The sequence below is a fragment of the Struthio camelus genome, chromosome 21 (assembly GCF_040807025.1).
Source record: "Struthio camelus isolate bStrCam1 chromosome 21, bStrCam1.hap1, whole genome shotgun sequence".
Classification (NCBI taxonomy): domain Eukaryota; kingdom Metazoa; phylum Chordata; class Aves; order Struthioniformes; family Struthionidae; genus Struthio; species Struthio camelus.
In genome coordinates, this window is record NC_090962.1 from 5,824,565 (window position 1) to 5,843,591 (window position 19,027).

At 41.7% G+C, this 19,027-nt stretch overlaps 4 protein-coding genes across 26 annotated transcripts in view; 3 read left to right on the plus strand and 1 right to left on the minus strand.

Moving 5' to 3' along the window:
• The window catches only part of LZIC (leucine zipper and CTNNBIP1 domain containing), a 29,365-nt gene extending 11,222 nt beyond the window's left edge, over nucleotides 1-18,143 (minus strand). For 3 of the 18 annotated variants that reach the window (XM_068916090.1, XM_068916089.1, XM_068916088.1), the window contains exon 1: nucleotides 38-165. The gene's annotated coding sequence lies outside the window, so the exon portion shown is untranslated. Of the gene's footprint in view, nucleotides 1-37; nucleotides 166-4,458; nucleotides 4,563-12,428; nucleotides 12,638-13,984; nucleotides 14,041-15,270; nucleotides 15,315-15,406; nucleotides 15,602-15,752; nucleotides 16,009-17,232 lie in introns of those variants that run through there. The other 15 variants (XM_068916107.1, XM_068916101.1, XM_068916103.1 and 12 more) reach the window with 15 other exon arrangements.
• On the plus strand, nucleotides 123-8,507 carry NMNAT1 (nicotinamide nucleotide adenylyltransferase 1). Of its 3 annotated transcripts, XR_011135806.1 has the most exons (6): nucleotides 145-234; nucleotides 2,992-3,168; nucleotides 3,703-3,886; nucleotides 4,657-4,802; nucleotides 5,874-6,818; nucleotides 7,426-8,507. XR_011135806.1 is itself a non-coding variant. In XM_068916086.1 (5 exons), exons 2-5 carry the CDS (start codon nucleotides 3,045-3,047, stop codon nucleotides 6,272-6,274), a joined length of 855 nt encoding a protein of 284 aa, XP_068772187.1. In that variant the 5' UTR covers nucleotides 123-234; nucleotides 2,992-3,044; the 3' UTR covers nucleotides 6,275-8,507. The 3 variants fall into 3 exon arrangements, 2 of the variants coding, with proteins under 2 accessions (XP_068772187.1, XP_068772188.1); XM_068916086.1 differs by having other exon boundaries at nucleotides 123-234; nucleotides 5,874-8,507; XM_068916087.1 differs by having other exon boundaries at nucleotides 178-234; nucleotides 3,036-3,168; nucleotides 5,874-8,507.
• RBP7 (retinol binding protein 7) lies at nucleotides 10,259-14,613 on the plus strand. Of its 2 annotated transcripts, XM_068916108.1 has the most exons (5): nucleotides 10,625-10,764; nucleotides 11,688-11,837; nucleotides 13,483-13,661; nucleotides 13,910-14,011; nucleotides 14,356-14,613. In XM_068916108.1, exons 2-5 carry the CDS (start codon nucleotides 11,744-11,746, stop codon nucleotides 14,404-14,406), a joined length of 426 nt encoding a protein of 141 aa, XP_068772209.1. In that variant the 5' UTR covers nucleotides 10,625-10,764; nucleotides 11,688-11,743; the 3' UTR covers nucleotides 14,407-14,613. The 2 variants fall into 2 exon arrangements, with proteins under 2 accessions (XP_009669955.1, XP_068772209.1); XM_009671660.2 differs by lacking the exon at nucleotides 11,688-11,837 and having other exon boundaries at nucleotides 10,259-10,764.
• A 439-nt stretch (nucleotides 18,144-18,582) lies between the features above and the next one.
• The window catches only part of UBE4B (ubiquitination factor E4B), a 43,557-nt gene continuing 43,112 nt past the window's right edge, over nucleotides 18,583-19,027 (plus strand). The window contains exon 1 of one of the 3 annotated variants that reach the window (XM_068915592.1): nucleotides 18,583-18,758. In XM_068915592.1, the coding sequence (XP_068771693.1) occupies nucleotides 18,735-18,758 (24 nt within the window). In that variant the 5' untranslated portion in view covers nucleotides 18,583-18,734. The remainder of the gene's footprint in view (nucleotides 18,759-19,027) is intronic. The other 2 variants (XM_068915591.1, XM_068915594.1) reach the window with 2 other exon arrangements.

Genomic DNA, 19,027 nt, shown 5'->3' on the forward strand with positions numbered 1-19,027 from the left:
GGCCCCGGGGCCGCCGCCGCCGCCGCCGCCGCCTCACCTGGGCGGGCCGCAGCACCGGCGGGCGCAGGGGGCCGCGGGACAAGGCCGGCCGCGCCGCTCCGGCAGGCGAGGGGGACGCTGCCGGGGACGGACCGGCGCGCGCTTCCGGCGGGCCGGGGCCAATGGGAGCGCGCGCCCGCGCGCGCCGCCTAACGCGGTCCCCTCGGCGCGGAGCTGGCGGCGCGGCCCGGGGCGGTAAGCGCGGGCGGCGGCGCGGCGCGGCGCGGCGCGGCCCGGGGGTTGCGGGTGCCGCGACTGAGGCTTGTCCCTGTCAGCGGCGCTCCCGGGACGCCTCACCTGGGCGGGCCTCTCCGGGGGACGGGCTGGTGGGAGAAGGGATCACCGGAATAGCCTAAAAACTTGAGTACCCAAAACGTGAGAGCTCCCAGCAAAAGCTACGCGTCGAAAATTTAATACTTAATAACGGTTATATTCTATAATTACCTCCTACATATAAATAAAATTGACCGAAGTTTACTCACAATTACCTGCTCATGGACAGAAGTTACTTATTATTTAAATTACTTTAGGATTGTTTTATAGAGATTCACCATTGAATCAGAAGAGCGACCAGAAAGTCGTTACTGATTTCTCCAGCACATCTCTTGTGTACGTTCATTCCTCCATCCTCTTCCCAAAGAGGAAACTGCAACAGCAGTTTTGGGGAGATAGTCATAGTTCTTCACGTTTTTGAAGGTTTGCTTTGTGTTCATATCAGAAATTATCTCACAGCGCACTTTCACTTGGAAATGATGCTTGGAAGGTTGCAGCAGGTCTGTCCTCTCAGAACAGTTTGGAATGATCTCCAAAAAGCACATCTGCTGCCCAAACAGGCTTTCCCTTTGGCAGAAGTTGTCTATCCTGTTCTCTTTTAAAAATTTTGTTTTGGAAGTCAGAAGTGGCTTGATCTTATATGAGAAAGATATTACTCTAGCATGGTGTTACTAGAGAAAATGGAGGGTTCAACATGTTTGTAAAAGCCTGTGTTGCTGAGGACAATCTCGAAGTGTTTTCAGTTAGTTGCCATTTCCTAAGGGCTGACAATTCATACTGATTTTATTGAGATAGTATTGCTGTAGCTTATCTGGAAGGTGAGAAAGGCATGTCCAATTCAGGCTAAATTACTATCTACAGGATATAATAGAGTCTTTAGTCAGGTATAAATGGTAGAAAGTTTGCTCAGCTGAATCAGCTTCTCTCCTGTCGTAAGTTAACTCATAACATTGGCACACAAACTTTGAAATCCATTTTCCAGTCTCCAAAGAATGATTCTAATGCCCAGACAGTTCTTTACAAACAGGTTAAAAAAAAAAAAAAGTGTTACTGTGAAATAAATGGAGTCTCTGATAGGAGTTAAGTTTCTTGAAATCAAGTCACTGTAAGGATTACTACAAGGGTGTTTCTGGAAGCTTTTAAATTTTATTTACAATTACAGTTTAATAACAGAAAACTTTTGGGCCAAATTCAACAAATAGCACTAGACAGAGGATGTCAATGTGATTAGGAGACTGAGGGTATGTACAAATTGTTAAATTGTATTTATAAGTACTTCTTAATCTGCATTTAGATGGAAAGAGTTAGAAGGTGAGTTTATGATGCAGTTTAAAAGCTGCCTGTTTATAATAGACTGAAAAATGAGCTGCCATGATGAAAAAGGGCATTTGACTTTAATTCCAGAAAAGGCATTATATATGTTCATCTTAAAATCTTCCATTATTTTTGCCCTTGCTTTTATTTTTAGAGCAAAAAATCAACCCTTTCCAAATTTGTGGTATGACTCACTCTCTTTAGAAACTGGGGCTTTATGCATTACAAAGGCAAGTCCAACTCCTTCCCCCTCCTGTTCCCATAGTAACTCTTCTAGCTGATGCCACTGTGAAGACTGCATTCCAAGTAATACCAACCCTTCAAATCCTGAAATACTGACTACTTTGTGGTAATAAAGAATATTTTAAAAGTTGGTGAAAGCCCTGAAAGCACAGAAAAGTACTAACACTTGCAAAACGTCTCATAAGAAGCCTCACAGGAACGCCTTCTATTCAAGAGCTATTGGAGATTAGTACATATTAGCCGTTACAAGATTTAGCTGTGATGATATCTTGCCACTGTGGCTGCTGCAAGCATCATTCCGTTTCTTTGTCAAGGAGACAGAATGTGAGGGTGACCTTGTGGGATTTTTTTCCAGGCAGCGATGTTGCTGTAGAAACAATGGCAGACTATTCAGTGCTCTGCACAGAAGCCTCAGACATCTCACAGACAGCAACAATAGGAGAATGGCTCATAACATATTCCAGTTTTCATTTGTTTGTTCAGGGCTAGACCAGGAGAAGCCATTTTGGCAAGCCAGAATACTCCCATGAAGGAGAAGCAAAAATGCATGTAGTGTAGCAGAAACGAAAAAGATGAGTAGCAAAATGTCCTTATTTTCACCAACTCTTAAACAGCTCTAGAAACTATTTCCTATTGAAAATAGGAACAATGATGTTATCTTTAAAACAAAAAACTACTGTTAACTGCAGCTTTTTACACTTTTTTTTTTACACTTTTTTTTTTTTTTTAATAACAAATCAGTTTTCTTTTACCATCAAATCTACTGGAATACCACTTACTTTCCACAATGCAGAGTAGTTTGGTCATTTTCACATTTAGTCAATACCACTGCCTTCGTATATGCCTATAGCAACTGTCATGAGTTATCCTCCTTCCTACAACATAATACCATCATTATCGCACCCCCTTGCACTGTACTTTCTGTCAAGGGATAACCAGCCAGAACTAGAGGCAGCGGTTTTACTGTCTTAAAAATTGGGCAATGCAGTATCACATAAGCAATCACAGGCCAAATGTTGATGTAAAGAAGACACAGTGTTCACTTTGATCTTAAAACTGTCTGCTTATTTGCAGAAGGAAGAAGTAGGAATAACTATTTTTTGATCTCCTCTCTTCCTGTAGTTGCTGGTAACTATAGCACCAACATTCTGTATTTGGCTCTGTAGCTGTGAGGAATGGCTATGGAAGATCCTGACAAGAAGACTGAAGTAGTGCTGCTGGCCTGTGGGTCCTTCAATCCCATCACCAACATGCATCTAAGGCTATTTGAGCTGGCTAAAGACTACTTCCATGAAACAGGTAGGATGATGACTTACAGTATTCAAAACAGCTCTGATCTGTAGACATTTAAATGTTAAAGTGAATATTTTTGTACGTGTATGTCTGTCTGTCAGTGACATATTTTTGAAAAGCTGATGAGACACTGAAGCCAGTACGAGTGTATATATCATACTGAGTCACGTAGGCCAAATACATGAGTGAAGAATCTTACATATTTGTTGCTTGTTAGTTATTTTAATGAGCTAAAGCTTTAGCTAAAGCTCATTAAAAGCTAAAGCTATAGCTTTTCTTTCTGAAATTAGAGAGCTATTATCAGGTCTCCTAGAAATACATCTTTCTAATATATCTGACTAAATCTTTAGTTGTACTGCCTTGTACAATGGCAGGAGTATACTGTACTTTTCCACTCGGCTGGTTGTCAGAGCTAGCATTGGTTTTCTTAGACTACAATGAATAATGGGCACATAATAGTTTACATACAATACAGTGGAAGTAACATCTGCTCAACCACTTCTCATTTTCTTGTGTGATGTGTTTTTTTTTTTTCCACAGGAAAATACAAAGTAATCAAAGGAATCATTTCACCAGTAGGTGACGCATATAAGAAGAAAGGTCTGATCAGTGCCAATCACCGAGTAACTATGGCAAAACTAGCTACAAAAAGCTCAGATTGGGTAGAAGTTGATGACTGGGAAAGCTGCCAGAGTGAGTGGTTGGAAACACTCAAAGTTTTAAGGTATACTTCAGCCAAATCCTAAAAAGTCTCAAGAACCTATAGAAGGATGAGGAATAGTGTAGTTCTAAAAAGTAGAATAATATCAAGCTAATCCCAAAATCACATGAATAGGTTCAGTGAAGTCAGACGTGACATTTGCATGAACATTATGAATGAAGGATTGCAACATTAGTACTAAACATAGAAAAAACTCAGTCTGTGAACAATTTTTAAGATCATGCATGTTTTCTTAGGCCTTGCTCATTTTTTGTGCTGAAAAAATAAGGTATTCATGAGAGAGGAAAAGAGACTAGAGTAGGGTGGACATACGCTACACAACCTTCCCTCATTTGATTCTGACTGTACTAGGCTGCCCATATGTATTTTTAAAGGCTGGTGTGAGTATCTTCTAAATTAGTATGTTTTACTTTTTTTTATTCTCATGCCACAGGCCTCTATAATTTTAATATCGCTACTATAATTTTAATATTGCTACACTTTTATATTTTTAAGGATGTTTCAGTCACTCCTACTTCACTGTAGTTCTTCTTTTTAAAACGAGCTTTTATTAAGAAAACAAAAAAAAGACAGACCTTGTAGTTGTTGCTTTGAAGTCCTTGCACTTTGACCCTCTTACGACCCAGAGCTCACAAGTCACTGAACAGATCAGTTCTTGGATAGGTAGTCTGTGAATGCACTGCAGGAGGAAGATGTAAAAGATTATTTAGTAGGCAGTGCTCTTCTATATTCTCTTGCATCTTTAAAATATCTAAAAAACATCTGTTTTTCAGGTACCACCATCAAAAGCTGTCATCTCCTGATCCCACAAACAGTTTGCAGAATGCTATACCTTTAACAAAGCCAGGACGGAAGAGGAAACAGGAACCCAATAGGCATGACCCCATTAAAAAGAAAAATCAGAGTCCAGATATAAAAAGTTAAGTCTGTTGGCAAATTAAATGCTTAAAAATACTTGCTCTTTCCTAGGGAATTGTGCTGTGTTATAAGTCAGTCTTTTTTTGGTGCTAGTTCTTGGTTCTGATGTCACTGAAAAAAATTATTGACCCAGATCCCATAGCATGAAGCAGTAGTCTTTGTAATAACCAGACTATTAGGGTAAAACGTGTGGGACATGAAAAATGTAGCATTTATTTTGATTGTTGCTTTCAGATCTTAATTTAATGCTTTGGCTTAGTATGTAAAATTGGATTAATTCATATATAAATTGAATGGTCTTGCATAATCAACAACCATCTTAATCTTCTATATTCACAAATCTTGACTTCTGCCTGTAAGTTCCTTGAAACTTTCCAAATTTTACTAAGTTTAATTGATAGTGTTTTAATATAAATATGCTCAAATAAAAGACTAACAGCGTCTGGCAGGCTTTTCCCATACTGTGTTGGTAGATGTTTCACTACATTCCTACCACCCTGTGACATTACCGGAAGCTGTAAATCTGTAGCGCATGCAGGCTTGTTTCCATTACCTCAGGTGTTCTCTATGTGCGTGCTTCTCTAGATGCCATATAAAACATAGTAAGGAATAGAGTCCCCTGAAGTCAGATCGCACAGCTGGGGAGGGAGAGGGTCTTTTCTTTCCTCACATAACCCTCCGTACCCCATAAAAGCTAGCTCCTTTGCTGGAAATCTATGGAATGTCAGATAAAGTTTTAACTGCATTACAATGGCTTCTCATACATCACTATCCTGGAACTCTCTAGATTTTCTTTGATCCTCCCAATGACCGATTCGCCACAAGGCTAAATGAGCATATTTAGAATTATTTTCTAGTCCTTTTGAATGAAAGGGCTCCCATAACTTCTTTTCAGAGGAATTCTGTGTTAAGGCTAATAATTATATGTTCTGAATCTTTTTTTTTTTTTCATTCCATTACCTCACCTTAACCAAATTATAGAGAGGTAGCTTAAAAATTAAGTGTCCCCATTAAGTGAGCTAAAGTCTGGTGACCTAAACTAAGCCCTCTTTCTCACTTTTTTCTTTTTAAGGTGTCCCACAGGTTAAACTGCTTTGTGGAAGTGACATGCTGGAATCTTTTGGGATCCCCAATCTGTGGAAGTTGGAGGATATCACTGAAATTGTGGCAAATCATGGCCTCGTATGCATCAGTAGGGCTGGAAACAGTGTTCAGAAATTCATCTATGAATCTGATATTTTGTGGCGTCATAAGAATAATATTCACCTAGTGGAAGAATGGATCACAAATGACATCTCCTCCACCAAGATTAGGAGAGCACTGCGGAGAGGCCAGAGTATTCGTTACCTAGTGCCTGATGCAGTTCAAGCGTACATAGAAAAACATAATCTGTATAGTCCAGAGAGTGAAGACAGGAATGCTGGGGTTGTCTTGGCTCCCTTACAGAAACATGCAAGCGATTCCAAGAACTAACAGGCATTATACAACTTTCACTCTTTCTGCTGTGTAAAGGCTACAGTTCAGTGCAGGAAAATGTTTGATCTTTTCTAGTAAATAGTGAGCTAATTCTGTGGCTCTAGTACATGTGTAGTTGCTACTGAGGTTGCGTGTGCTCAAGAATTGGACCTGCACCATCTTTTTTTTTTTTATATCCAGTAACAAGAGTTTGATTTTGATTTTCGTATCTAAACATTTTGTCATGGTTCAGTGAACTAAATGCAAGAGTTGACCTTAGCATACAAGAATTACAAACTAACAAAGAGCAAACGAAAATATTCTGATTAGTTTGACTGCTCAGACTGTTATTTATAAAATACTAAAACAAATGTTTTTAATACTTTATGGTGTCATAGGTAGCAGACAAAGCCTTTTCAAACCATTTCAAAATGTACCACTTACTGATAGTAAATCAGTATAACTCAGTTTTTAAAAGTTGCCAACATATGATGGATCTCAAATAAATGTTTTAGCTCTATCCTGGAAGGGGAAAACTTACTCCTAGCTGAACTGGTGCTAGGTAAGTCATGCTTTCAGTTGCTTCCCTTTCAAATATACAGCCTGTTTGTCTGCCATCATGCAGTTTTCTCCCAGAAATGCCTTGTGCTTCACTTTTCCGTTCACGTTTCCGAAGCTGTACTTTAAGCTCAGCACTGTTTCTCGTGAAGGGACAGACCTACTCCAGAAACTGGTTTATAGCCATTGAATGAACGGGTAAAGGTTAAGAATAGTGTCTTTGCGCTGATTCTCAGACAGTTGTCCCTTTATTTCAAATGGTAGAAGAGATTTTTGCTTTTGAGCCAAGAAAATGCAGCCAGAATTGCTTTCTGGAACTGGATCTGAGAAGAAGTGGTAAGAGACTAGGACTATATGTAAATGAAATGTTTTTGTTTCCTAGAAATCTGTGTTTGAATCTAACAATATATTGTATTACGTGAGTATAAACAAGATAGGCACCTTGAATGTCACGGTGATAGAATTCTACCTCCCCTTCTTTTCTGTCATCCCATTCTTTTGTGCGAATTATGTGCCTTATAAAAAAGGGCAAGGTTTCCAAGATGCTACCTACATAATAGGTCAACAGCTTTTTCATACCATCTCCACAAAACTCTGTTCACATTGTCCAGATCAACAATGCCAGCAGAATGGGAGATTCTCATGGCAGGGAGTCCGGAAGCTGGTGGACAAGTCTGGAACCAAGGACTTGCTGCAGATCGTAACCAGGACAACCTGTCATCCTCCTTCCTCAGGCAGGGGATCCACAAAGAGCCGGGGCTCCCTGGGAGCTTACGATGAGTCTGGAAGCCAGCAGCCACATGCAGAACGTGGGTGGCCCTAGACCCTGCAGGGCTAGTCTAGAATCCAGCAGGGAAGTCAAGGCTCTAGCAGGCAAGCCTGTAACCCAGTGATGGACCTAGCACCAGGCATGGAAGCGTCAAGCCTCAACATGAAATTCTGCATTTACAGTATATTAGAACCTCTGTTCTGCTAGCTCCAGCCTGTACAGGTGGCTGTCTACAGAGAATCTACAAGGAAATCTTTAATGGCACAAAATGAAGTCACAACTTAGAAGTTCACCTGTAACTGCACTGTGATTGAAAGTAGCATCAAGGATTCCTAGGGTTTTTTTTTCCTGGTGATTCCTGAATCAAATATGCTCTGTCTGCTGTTTTTTCCCCTAAAGCTTAGGCAAATTCACGCTGTTCTTTGATAATGAGGCTGCATTCACGTATCATCAACAAAATAAAGGTACTGAAGGCCAAATTATGCCCCCTGTCGCGCCTTAGCAAACAAACTGCCATAACTGATAGAAGGTACACTGTATTATTAGTGGTGCATAGGAAGGGACAAGATCTACTTTTTTGCCTGCTGCTATCTCCAAGGCTGACAAGAATAGAGAGCAAGCAAGATGTATTCTCAGCACTCAAGTCAGCTACTATGCTTCTGAATAAACACAGCAGATCTTTCCAATGAGAGCGCACCCTATTTATGTGGTCACTTTTCAGAGTAAAACTGCACTTTAAATTTATTCTTGTAAATGATGATGCTGGTGTGTGTTGCTGCACTTTGTGTAATTCTAGAGAAACAGTGCATATTCAACAGGATGTTTTATAGAGCTTTGGTCTTCAGACAATTATATTTCACTGGGTTTTAATGTAGTTATATGTGATGGGTCTTTCAATAAAATAAATTGCATGTAGTATGCTAATTTAACAGTCATCCTTTTATTAACCAAATCTGACGTCTGATGGCTGCATGATTTGTAAGGAGGTAGAACGGTATCAGTAGCATTTTGCCTATACAAAACATACCGCTATTCAAAAATTTCAAGCGAGTGCTGAATATTTTACCAGTGGGATCTAGGAGTCTGTCTGTTACAATACCAGCAATAAACCCATACAGACAATCTACTGTTCCAATCAGTTCTAAACATCACATTCAGCCCTGTGGCATATTCAAAAATGTTAAGACAAATACAACTTTCAAGAGCAGTCTAGATCTAAGGGAGAATTCATATGTAAGATTTTCAAATAATGGAGTTCACTGAACTTCTTTATTAAAGGGAACTACAGTTACAACGTATTCATAGATGTTCTACAAGCAAAAGTGAGGCAGATGTGTTTTAGATCATTGTATTTGGCTGTGCTCTATTAAGGGCCCTTACACCATACATCTAATTCAAACTCAAAATATTTTACAAACATTGCAACATCAGTACCAATCACTTCATCTAACTTCTGTAATGAGGCCACATCTTTAGCAGAGCATGTTAGATGTTTGATGCTGCACAGAAATGAAGATGGAAACATTTTCTTTCCACAAACAGAAAAACGTAAGGATTAGTAAGGGAGAATGAAATGAACCATTTAGGATTTGGACAGATCACTTGGTAGTTCTTACAAAAAGTTCTATAGACAGCTTTTTGATTTACCTTTGAAACCATAACTCAAGTATCCTCTCTAGGTCATAGTCTGAGATTTAGTACTGATACACATCCTAAACAATTTGCGTAACTTTCTATACTATCTTAATTTTCAATTAAAAGTTATATCCAAGCTTTTACACAGGACTTAACCAATTACTGATTTCTCTTTACTTGGAAAAGTCAGCAGTATTGCAACAGTGATCTTTTACTTTGTACCATAACCCTGTAATAACAGATTATGGGTGAAATGTTACTATTTGAGTCCAAGGGAAATACTAATTTGCATTTCTCTGTGCCATTCCTAGTTTAGTATAGGTTAGAGAACAATATCCATTGCAAACAGGAAACGTGCTTTGACGTCCTACTTTCCTACTCACGTGATGCGGTGAGTCATATAGGCCAAACTGTCAGCTCCAAAAATGCAGCCAAAGTTCAAGAAAACTTAATTTTCTCTGTAAAATACTATCCCTTAATTCAGCCTAACCTGAGTTTACTAAAAAGTCAGTAAATAGATGGACATAGTTGCTAGAGATGAGTTTCCTCATTCAAGATTTAGAATACCAACTTCCCTTTTTACTGTAGCAGCAGCATAGTTGAGTTTAAGATTGCACTTGCCCATCCGTTTTGGGTGTTTCTTTTAATGTAGCCTTTACTGTAGCGCTCATTGTTATCACGTCTGGCCACTTAAAACCTGGGATTAAGTTAATGCTCAAAACTTGTGTGTGACTTTGGGAAATACTGTTTTCCCCATTTGGCAGATGAGGAAACTGAAGTACAAAGTTATCTACCTTTCTTGTACTTAGCAGCTCAAGAGTGTTTAGTTTTTCAGGATTATCAGATCAGCAATTCTCAGTTTTTAACAACAACACACCCATTTTGCAAAGCATAACCGCAGATGGAAGAACTACAGGAGAATGGACAATTTCATATATTCTAAAGGAAATTAAATCTCACTTCCAAACTCCTCATACATTCTTTTCTTTCCTCACGTATCCACGCAGTTTAACAGACAAGGGTTGGCTGTTAAAATATGCCATGCTTTTACAGTGGGGAGTTCAACTTTTCACTAACTGTGCCGATTTCAAATCATAAAGCCCAATACCTAATACTCACACAGGGAACCTCAGTAATGACAAAATCCGTCTGTGATTCTCCTTAAAGTATACAAGATGGACAGAACAGTTTAAACCACTTCTTTGCTTCACACTGTGACTCTTGGGTTAATAACATTTGCTCCACACAAACATTTCAGAAACTGTGAACTTTTCTCTCCAACTGGGCTGAAGCTGATCTACAAATATCCTCTCACCTATTGGCTCAGTAACAGTACCCCTCCTCTCCATGAGAAAGGCCCTCAGATGTAATCCCACCCACAGTCTTCCTCATATAAGGCCTCATTTAAAAACTGCCCTTTAATTCTTGCTTTTTGGTCAGAAATTGCCTGAATCTTGTTTTCACAGTCTGGCAATGCCTGTGGATTTCAATGGAACCTGGAACCTTACCAGTAATGACAACTTTGAAGGTTACATGCTGGCCTTAGGTAAGTGAGAATATCTGATTCTGTCCTTCATCTCTGCCCCCTTAAGGGGTAATTTTAGAGGAGTTTAAGTTCTCCTAAAACCCAGATATTGCTGAAGGTTTTCTTTGGTTTTGTTTTCTCCTCTAAATAATAATAGAAGGATGCACCTGTCATCCCACTATAAGGATCTCTGTTCACTGATAAACATATAACTATACTGTACCCTGTGAGCCAAGCGTCCTCGTAGCTTTCAGGAATTTCTCTAACTAGCGCTTGTTAAGGTAGAACTTATGGAACGCTTCCATTAGAGACAGGGAAGTGTTCTACCTGTCCACTAAATTGCTCTTACTTTTGAGCATACTGTTATGCCTGAATCTAGGACCGAGTAAACAACAAGTAACCAAAAAAACTTCCTAGGCGCTTCTAGGCACTTGTTTAGCTTAGTGTCACTTATCCTTAAACAGCTCACAGAAGGGCTTTCTCATTGTGACCTGTGTGGGGCTGCTCAGCAGCCCCTCTAAATGTACATTTTGTAGTGTGCTTGAAGCTAACTTCTTACCTTGCTCAAATCTTTCATAGAGAGATACTAACGATGCAGTAATGGGGAAACCTGGGAAAGTTCTTGGAACTGCATAGCTTTCTTGTGCAAAGTTGATTATAAGACTGTGACATTAGGTAACCCTATACACTGCCTTCCTCTCCCTGCAATCCTTTTCTGCCTTTTCAACTCGTACAAACTAATGACTGGCAGTGTCTCTTGACAGTTATTGTATGTACTAGAATGCAATCTATTTTTCGGGGCCATATCTGTGCTCGATGACCTACTTAAATTGTCTAGCCAATGTTCTTAAAATGTTGAAAGAACTCTCCTCTCCCTTTCTAATGCTGCTGTGCTATCAGTTATCAGTCAGAGCAATAATGGCTGTTCTTAAATCCTCTTTTAGGATTAATGAATGCTCTCAACATCTCAAACAGCTTAAGGGATACATAATAATTTGAAATGCTGAACTACAGTGTGGATGAACTATCCAAATTCTCAAGACTTTCTGCACTTAAATTACGTGCCGATTCTGAAATATCAACACAAGCGAAAGGTGATTCTTTGCCAGCCTATTATTGGGACTCTGTCAAACTTGACAGTAAAACCTCATTATGGGAGTACTTTCTTTTTTTTTTCCCTCGAATAAGTAAAGCTTCCTAGTTTTATGTTAGACAGAGTAATATATGCTCTTATGTATTCATTTCTACAAAGGAAATAGAGATTCAATCTGTTCCTTGATAATAAATATTGTCCAGCTGATGTAAAAGGGTGTGTGTTTGTTTTAAGAAACAATCACCAAGCTTATGAAAATGCAATTTGTTTTCAGCATATACTTGGGGGAAGCTGTTCCTTAAAAGGCAAGGCAAAGAATCCTGTTGGTGACTTACAACCCATCCTTACTTGCTTATTCCCGCTTGGTTGCCCATATATTAAATAAAACAAGAACCAAGATCAACATCGTGGAGTTGGAATGAGAAACTAATCTGCCAGGGCAAGGCATGAGGAGGTTAGTTACCCAATCAGCTGAGTAACCAGAGGGTTATGGATGAGAAGGCAGTGGCTATGCCGAGCCTAACCCTTCTTTCAGTCCAATAACTGAACCTCTGACCTACAGATTTAGTAGTTTGTAATCATGAACACTTACCCACTAAGCCTCAGCGTGGTTGTATGGCTGTTGCCGGTACAGAGTTCAACCCTCTGCTGAAATAAGAGCACCACTGAACTGGTAACTACATAAAGACATTACCGATGGATTCTAGCACTCCTGTAATGCATGCAGCGACAAAGAAGTCCTGTTTCAACTCAGACTGCATGATGAACCATATAGTCCAACATGTGGTAGCTGAACACATTCTGTCAAAAAGACCACATAAACACAGAACTTTTTTTCTGCTGGTCATATAAATGACATTTTATCTAGGTGATGGTAAACAGCTAAACTAGCATATAGTCTCACATTTTACCCATTCCACGTGCTTCCTAAAAAGGTAACTCTGAGCCTACTTTTGGGATGCTGTATAACTGTTGCCTGCCAAACAGGTGTCCTATTCTTCTAAAGAAACATATGTTCACTAGAGAAATGGGAAAACCCTAGGAGCACTGATTTAAGCTCAGTATTACCAACAACATCAGGATGCTGTTAAAGACCATTACAGACAATCAGGCAATGTTTTGAAAAGTATGATGTTTTCCAGTTGCACTTAAATGGTGTCAACAGCAAGTGGCAGGTCCTGAAAATAGGACTACTAGTTCCAGGACTGCCTTTTATCTGAAACTGTTTAACGTGCGTGGTACAAAGATTCCTTGTTACTTCATATGAAGTATTTCATCTGACAAAGGGCAAGAATAGACATTCACTGTTCTCTGTAGCTACCAATTAGGGGGTCAGTCTGAGACCATGCTTGGGGGGGGGCGGGGGAGTCCTGTAAAAAAGACTCTTCTGACTTGAAGTCCTAGAAATCTCACGTAAGAATTGTGCAACACTTGAGTAAACTGCTTTCCAAAGAGTAAAACGTTCAAGAACATGTCTTGAAGCATGCAATATATAACAGCTTTAAAAAAAAAAAAAACCCTTGCATAACTGTAATGCCAAACTACCCTTAAGAAATGCTCCAGGAAAGATCAAAGGTAAGTCTTGGGGTCAGAATGGCTGGTGACCAATGCAACTGCTCTTGCACATTTTTTTTTTTTCCTTCAAGGTATTGACTTTGCAACACGCAAGATAGCAAAAATGCTGAAGCCACAGAAGGTGATCCAACAGGAGGGCAACTCTTTTTCTATCCATACCACTAGCACATTCAGAGATTATTTGCTCCAGTTCAAAATTGGAGAAGAGTTTGAAGAAGATAATAAAGGTCTGGATAACAGAAAATGTAAGGTAAGACGGATCATATAAAAATCAAGAAGCCACGATCCATCCTGATACTCGAGCTGAAGTTGTTTCACAAATAGGTTCCTACCTCAGGGTTGCATCAGAAATCTTGAGTTACAGACAAGGAATATCACCTTTCCCCAGCAGTAGTATTTAGGTTTTTTTATCCAGGAGGAAAGGACACTCTCTAATAGATGCACTTCAGAACTCAGACATACATAAATGCTTTTTTTCTTTTGTTTCCTCTTGAACAGAGCCTAGTTACGTGGGACAATGATAAACTCGTCTGTGTCCAGACTGGTGAAAAGAAGAACAGGGGCTGGACTCACTGGATTGAAGGAGATGACCTCCATCTGGTATTTACTTTGATTCAGACTTGCACTCCCTATATGAAAGAAATAAGATCTATGTGGTCATGGTCTGCACAAGTTTTCTTTTATCTCTGTAGTATAGGTAATGGACAGTGCATAGGGAGGACATTCTGCTTTGGTTCAGTTTAGTTGGAACAACTGTACGGTCTTAATCGTCTATCTTGGTCTTTTACAGTTAAATTCAAAATGTCAAGCATAACTTACCATCACGGCAACCAATCAACTGCCAGTAGTCATGGCAAATGATCTATGTTTAGAAATATACCTTTAGAAATATATAGACCCTTTGATTACTAGATAAATTTCTGTGCTCTCCTCTTTTTTGGTAGGAGCTTCGTTGTGAGAATCAAGTTTGTAAACAAATCTACAAGAGAGCTTGAATATTTGAGTAATGGTTCCTACATGGAAGGACAGCTATACACAGGAGACCATGGATCATCACTTCCAGCTGTGGATACACAGACAAGAATTCTGATTCCTTGTACCTGTTAACCTAAACTGTCTGACAGTTCTGGCTCAGGAAATGTTGTCTGCTGTTGCCAGTGTTACAAATCTGATTTTTGCTAATAAACACTCAAAACCAAACCAATCTTAAGTGTCTGTCTTCCGAATGTGTAAAAAAAGATATAGGTGACATGGCTTGTGCTCCTCTGAATCAAAACAAGCAAAACCTCCTGTTCTAAAGGGATAAGCCAATATCAAACAAAATTTGAGGGGAGAACTTAAACCTGTGTAACTCTACTCTGGAGATGGAAGAGAAATGAAGATGTTTAGTGTTTGCTATGAGCTATATTCTTTCCATCTAGAAAGCTTTTATCTACAATAACTATACTATTTGATTATTGAAGTTAAGTATATCCTTCATACAGCTCTGAAGAACAGCTTTTAGCTATGCAGTACACAGTGACGAGTCCTGTACTATTATTTATTATTATTATTATTAGCTTTTGTACTTGTGCACTTAACACTTCAGTTCACAATAGCTTGTGTGCAAATGCTAAAACATACAATGTATTAGAGCTCAGACCGTGCTATGATTAGGCTAATCAAAGCAGACCATATAAATCTCTTATTTAAAATGCTTCTGTAAGATGCAGACTAGTAGTTCATCAGAAATTAATCCTTTTTTTTTTTTTTGTATCTTATACGTGCAATGTAAAATCCTATATTGCAACATAGTTGCTCTTTTATCAAAATAAGTGAAGCTGAGCTCACTGGAGGTGAACTAGTCTGTGATCACTTACCACACTGATGAAGATGCGTCTAAGTAATCCACGTAGATTCCAGTCTGCAAAGTAATGGAACACCATAAGAACACAGCTAGTGCGAAAATAATGCTTCTTTCGTTAAGATTAACTATTTGCACGCTACAATTCTTACCTGTTCAGCTAGCTCAAACTTTTCTCCTCTTCTCTTCTGACCCTGTGTACTGTTGCAAAAAAAAGGTAGGTTTTATTCTGCTTCATGTATTAATGGAAGTGTAGAAAACGGGAGCAGTCGAATCGAGTTGTTAGCTATGTATGAAATGAGTTTCTGCATATCACTGGTAACATTAACGTTGCAGCAGTCTTATCTCTAGGGGAAAAGGAGAGGAGAGTTTGATTAAACCTAGGTTAAGGATAGTAATTTAACTAGAAAATATTTTCTGCATAGAAACTAAAGCTATCCCTGCCATTTTGAGAGATGATATGTAATACAACTAATCTTCTGATTATTTCTTGCTCACTCTCATCTCAGAATTCCTAAGGCTGCCAGCAGAGGTGGACAAAATCTTTTGAAGCTTGGAGGGTTTTTCATTACTCTCCCATATAATTCCTAGAGGATTATGTAAATTTAAAGTAGTTTCCAAAACAAAAAGAGAAGAACTAGTACTCCTTATATGGTAAGGACAAACACTTGGGGGAACAGGAGTAAAATTCCTGATACATAGTCTATGAAAGTTGATAGTATTGGGATTCTGGAACTGTGAGTAGCCCTTCCTTGCGGTGGGAGGGAGAAGGAAGGGGAAACAAAGCCTAACTTTACAACGCTATTTTACTATAAACACTCACGCAGCAAACCAGCCGCCAGGGCCACCAGCAGTAAAGCCATGCAGACTTTCCTACTCCACTAGATGGCATCTCTGCAACATACTGCATCTTTATTCAAACTGTAGAGGCTCTCAACAGCAGCATTTTAAATGTTAATACTACATATGCTGCCAAACCCCACAGCTTTTAAGCTGTACACTCAAATATTATATACATGAGAAACAGTACACAAACTTAAAGGTCACAACAGTGACCTTGAGAGCTTTTTTTAGTATAGAGTCCAAGTAGACATCAGAAAAATGTAGCCTCAGGAAGGTTGTGTGACTAGAAGTAATACTTTGGTAGTAAGGCCTGCTATTAGAAAGTCCTTACTACTAAAACTATAAAAGAGCTATCAGCAGTGATATGACTTTTTTCCCTGCTACCTTCCTGCTTCAAATTGCTGACCTGAAATCAGGTAATACTATGCAGAACTCACTTGAGGATGCTTTGGAAATCTCAAAGATAAGCAGCTACTACAGCAACAGAACTGCTCAGTAAATCTCACTTACAAATTAAACATCTTGCAGTGCAAGGTGAACAAAGAAAGGGAACGGTTCTACTTTCTGAAACTGAAAAAAAAAAAAAAAGATACAAATACAGCTTTTGCCAAGAAGGTATGCTCTTGAACTCTGGAAGCGAAGGACAGGAAAAAAACTCCCTGGGGAAGCATTCGAAAGGTTTTATTCAAAGGTGCTTTAGATCACTTCAATTATCTCACTACAGCTTTGATGGTGAAACTTTTTCAGCAACCAGTCTCTGAGTCTTTCAGTCAGTGCAACTGCTGACCATGCGCATTTTATGATTTTAGGGAAAAATATAGCAGGCACAATGAATAACATAATCCCAAGAAGAAACACAAGACCAAGCATTATTCAAAATCATTAATTAAATTAAGATAATGACAGGCAGAGAGGTTCAACAGAAAGACCAGTAGTAAATTCTGTGATCCAATTATTTACTAAATAATTTATTCTCCACTCAGGGCTACTCACCAAGTCATGAAAAAAACACCGCTTTTGTTCAAACACTATTATACCAATACAGTAAATTAAGGAAGTGTACTGAAAGGCAACACCAAATAGTGTATCCGCCTCATATCTGGAAAAAGTAATCTGGTCAGCTGTATTGCTTTACCCTTATTTGCAGTGCTCAGGGAAATACATCTTTAACTCCGTTCCTTGTTCGCAGAGACTGGCCTGCTTCTGCTTCAAGAACGCCCTGTTGTCCTCCTTTTATGGGCTTCTTTCAGGCGCTGAGTCAAACTATGCTGCTACCGCGCGCAGCTTTCTATTAAGATCTCGTTATTGGGTGACCGTTCAGCCCTGGGACAACAGCTGCTGCTACCACCACCCCCCACCTTTTTCCTGTCCGTCCCCGAAAGAGCAACTTCTCAAGGTCCTCCTCTTTTCCACCTGCGTGTATTAACACTGACCTAACGAGCAGAGGTGGAAGTGAACACCCAAGTTATTCAAGTCAACCCAGACCCCGGCTGTTTTGTTCCTGTTCTAACATGAGGTGAGGCAGGTTCAAGGGAGAGGAAAAAGAGAGGAAGAAAAGATGAAGGCGACAGAAATATTTTCCACAGTGATGGGGGGGGGGGAAACAATTTGGGGGTATAACCAAAGAAAAAAAGTAAGAGAAAAAGCTCTGGAAAGAGCCAGATGCAGAAAAGTTTGTGTTTTTACACAAGGAGGAAAAAGATACTTCAGGTTCAAACTACGGTTAGAAAGGGATACGGCACACGGCTTAGCAAACACCCGGAGCTTATATGCCTCAGTCTGCCCGACGTAGATTATGCAGATTTTAGTAATTATGGAGGGGAAAAAAAAAAAAAAAGGAAGTGGTATCTTAACCATTACTGGGAAGAGGGTCAACACCTCAGCGTAGGCGAGCAGGGAAGGATCCGGCCAAACCGAAGGGCTTCAGCAGCTCGGCTGCGGTGGCCGTTGGCGGGGGAGGGGGGGTGGCGACCGTTGGGCGGGGGCGGCCGCCCCTCACGCGCCCCGCGCCCGTTCCCGCCTCGTTCTCCCTCCCGCCCCGGCCGCGCCCCTAACGGCCTCCCCTCCCCTGCGCGCCGCGCCCCGCCCCCGTTGCCATGGCGCGGGGGGCGGGCGGAGCGGAGCGGGGGGGAGGGGGCGGGAGAGCCTGCCCGCCGCCACGACGCGCCCGCGCGCCCAGCCCCGCCCCGCCTCGCCCCGCCCCGCCCCGCCCTCCCGGCGCTGCCATTGGTGCGGGGCGGCGCGGGGCCCGGCATGCCCGGCTGCCTCGGCGGCCCTCACGTGATCCCGCCTCAAGATGGCCGCCGCCGCCTCCTTGTTTTGATGAATAATCTCTGCGCGGGGCAGCGGCCGCGGCGCGGGCGGGGGCCGAGGCCGGGGCCGAGCCTGAGGGGCGCGGGCGGGCGGGTGGCGGCGGCGCCGAGGCGGCTCGGCGGCAGCCGAAGCTCGGGCGGGTGGCGGGGGCCGGGGCGCGGTGAGGCGGGGCGCGGCGGCGGCGGTGGTGGTGGTGGTGGCGGCGGCGCCGCCGCCCCGGCGATGCCCTTGTGAGGCGCCCGGGGGGCAACGGCGGCGGCAGGAGGAGACGCTCCCGCGGGGCTCCCCCCCCCGCTCCCCCCGGCCACCATTAAGAGGACGGCGATGGAGGAGCTGAGCGCGGACGAGGTGAGCGCCGGGCAGGCCGCGGCCTCGCCCCCTGCCCCCGCGCTGCTCCGCGGCCCGGTTTTGGGGGGGGGTGGGGGACACGGCCCCCCCCGGCCCCGGCGGGCTCCCCCTCCGGCCCACCGCCCTCCCCGGCCCCGGCGGGGGCGGCTGGGGGGGGTGGGGGGACAAAAAACAACAAACCCCCCCTTTCTCTGCCTCGTAAAACACTGAACCTCTTGCTCGGAGGCTTTCCTGAGCCGCAGGGCACCTGTGCGGCCCCAATTTGGTGC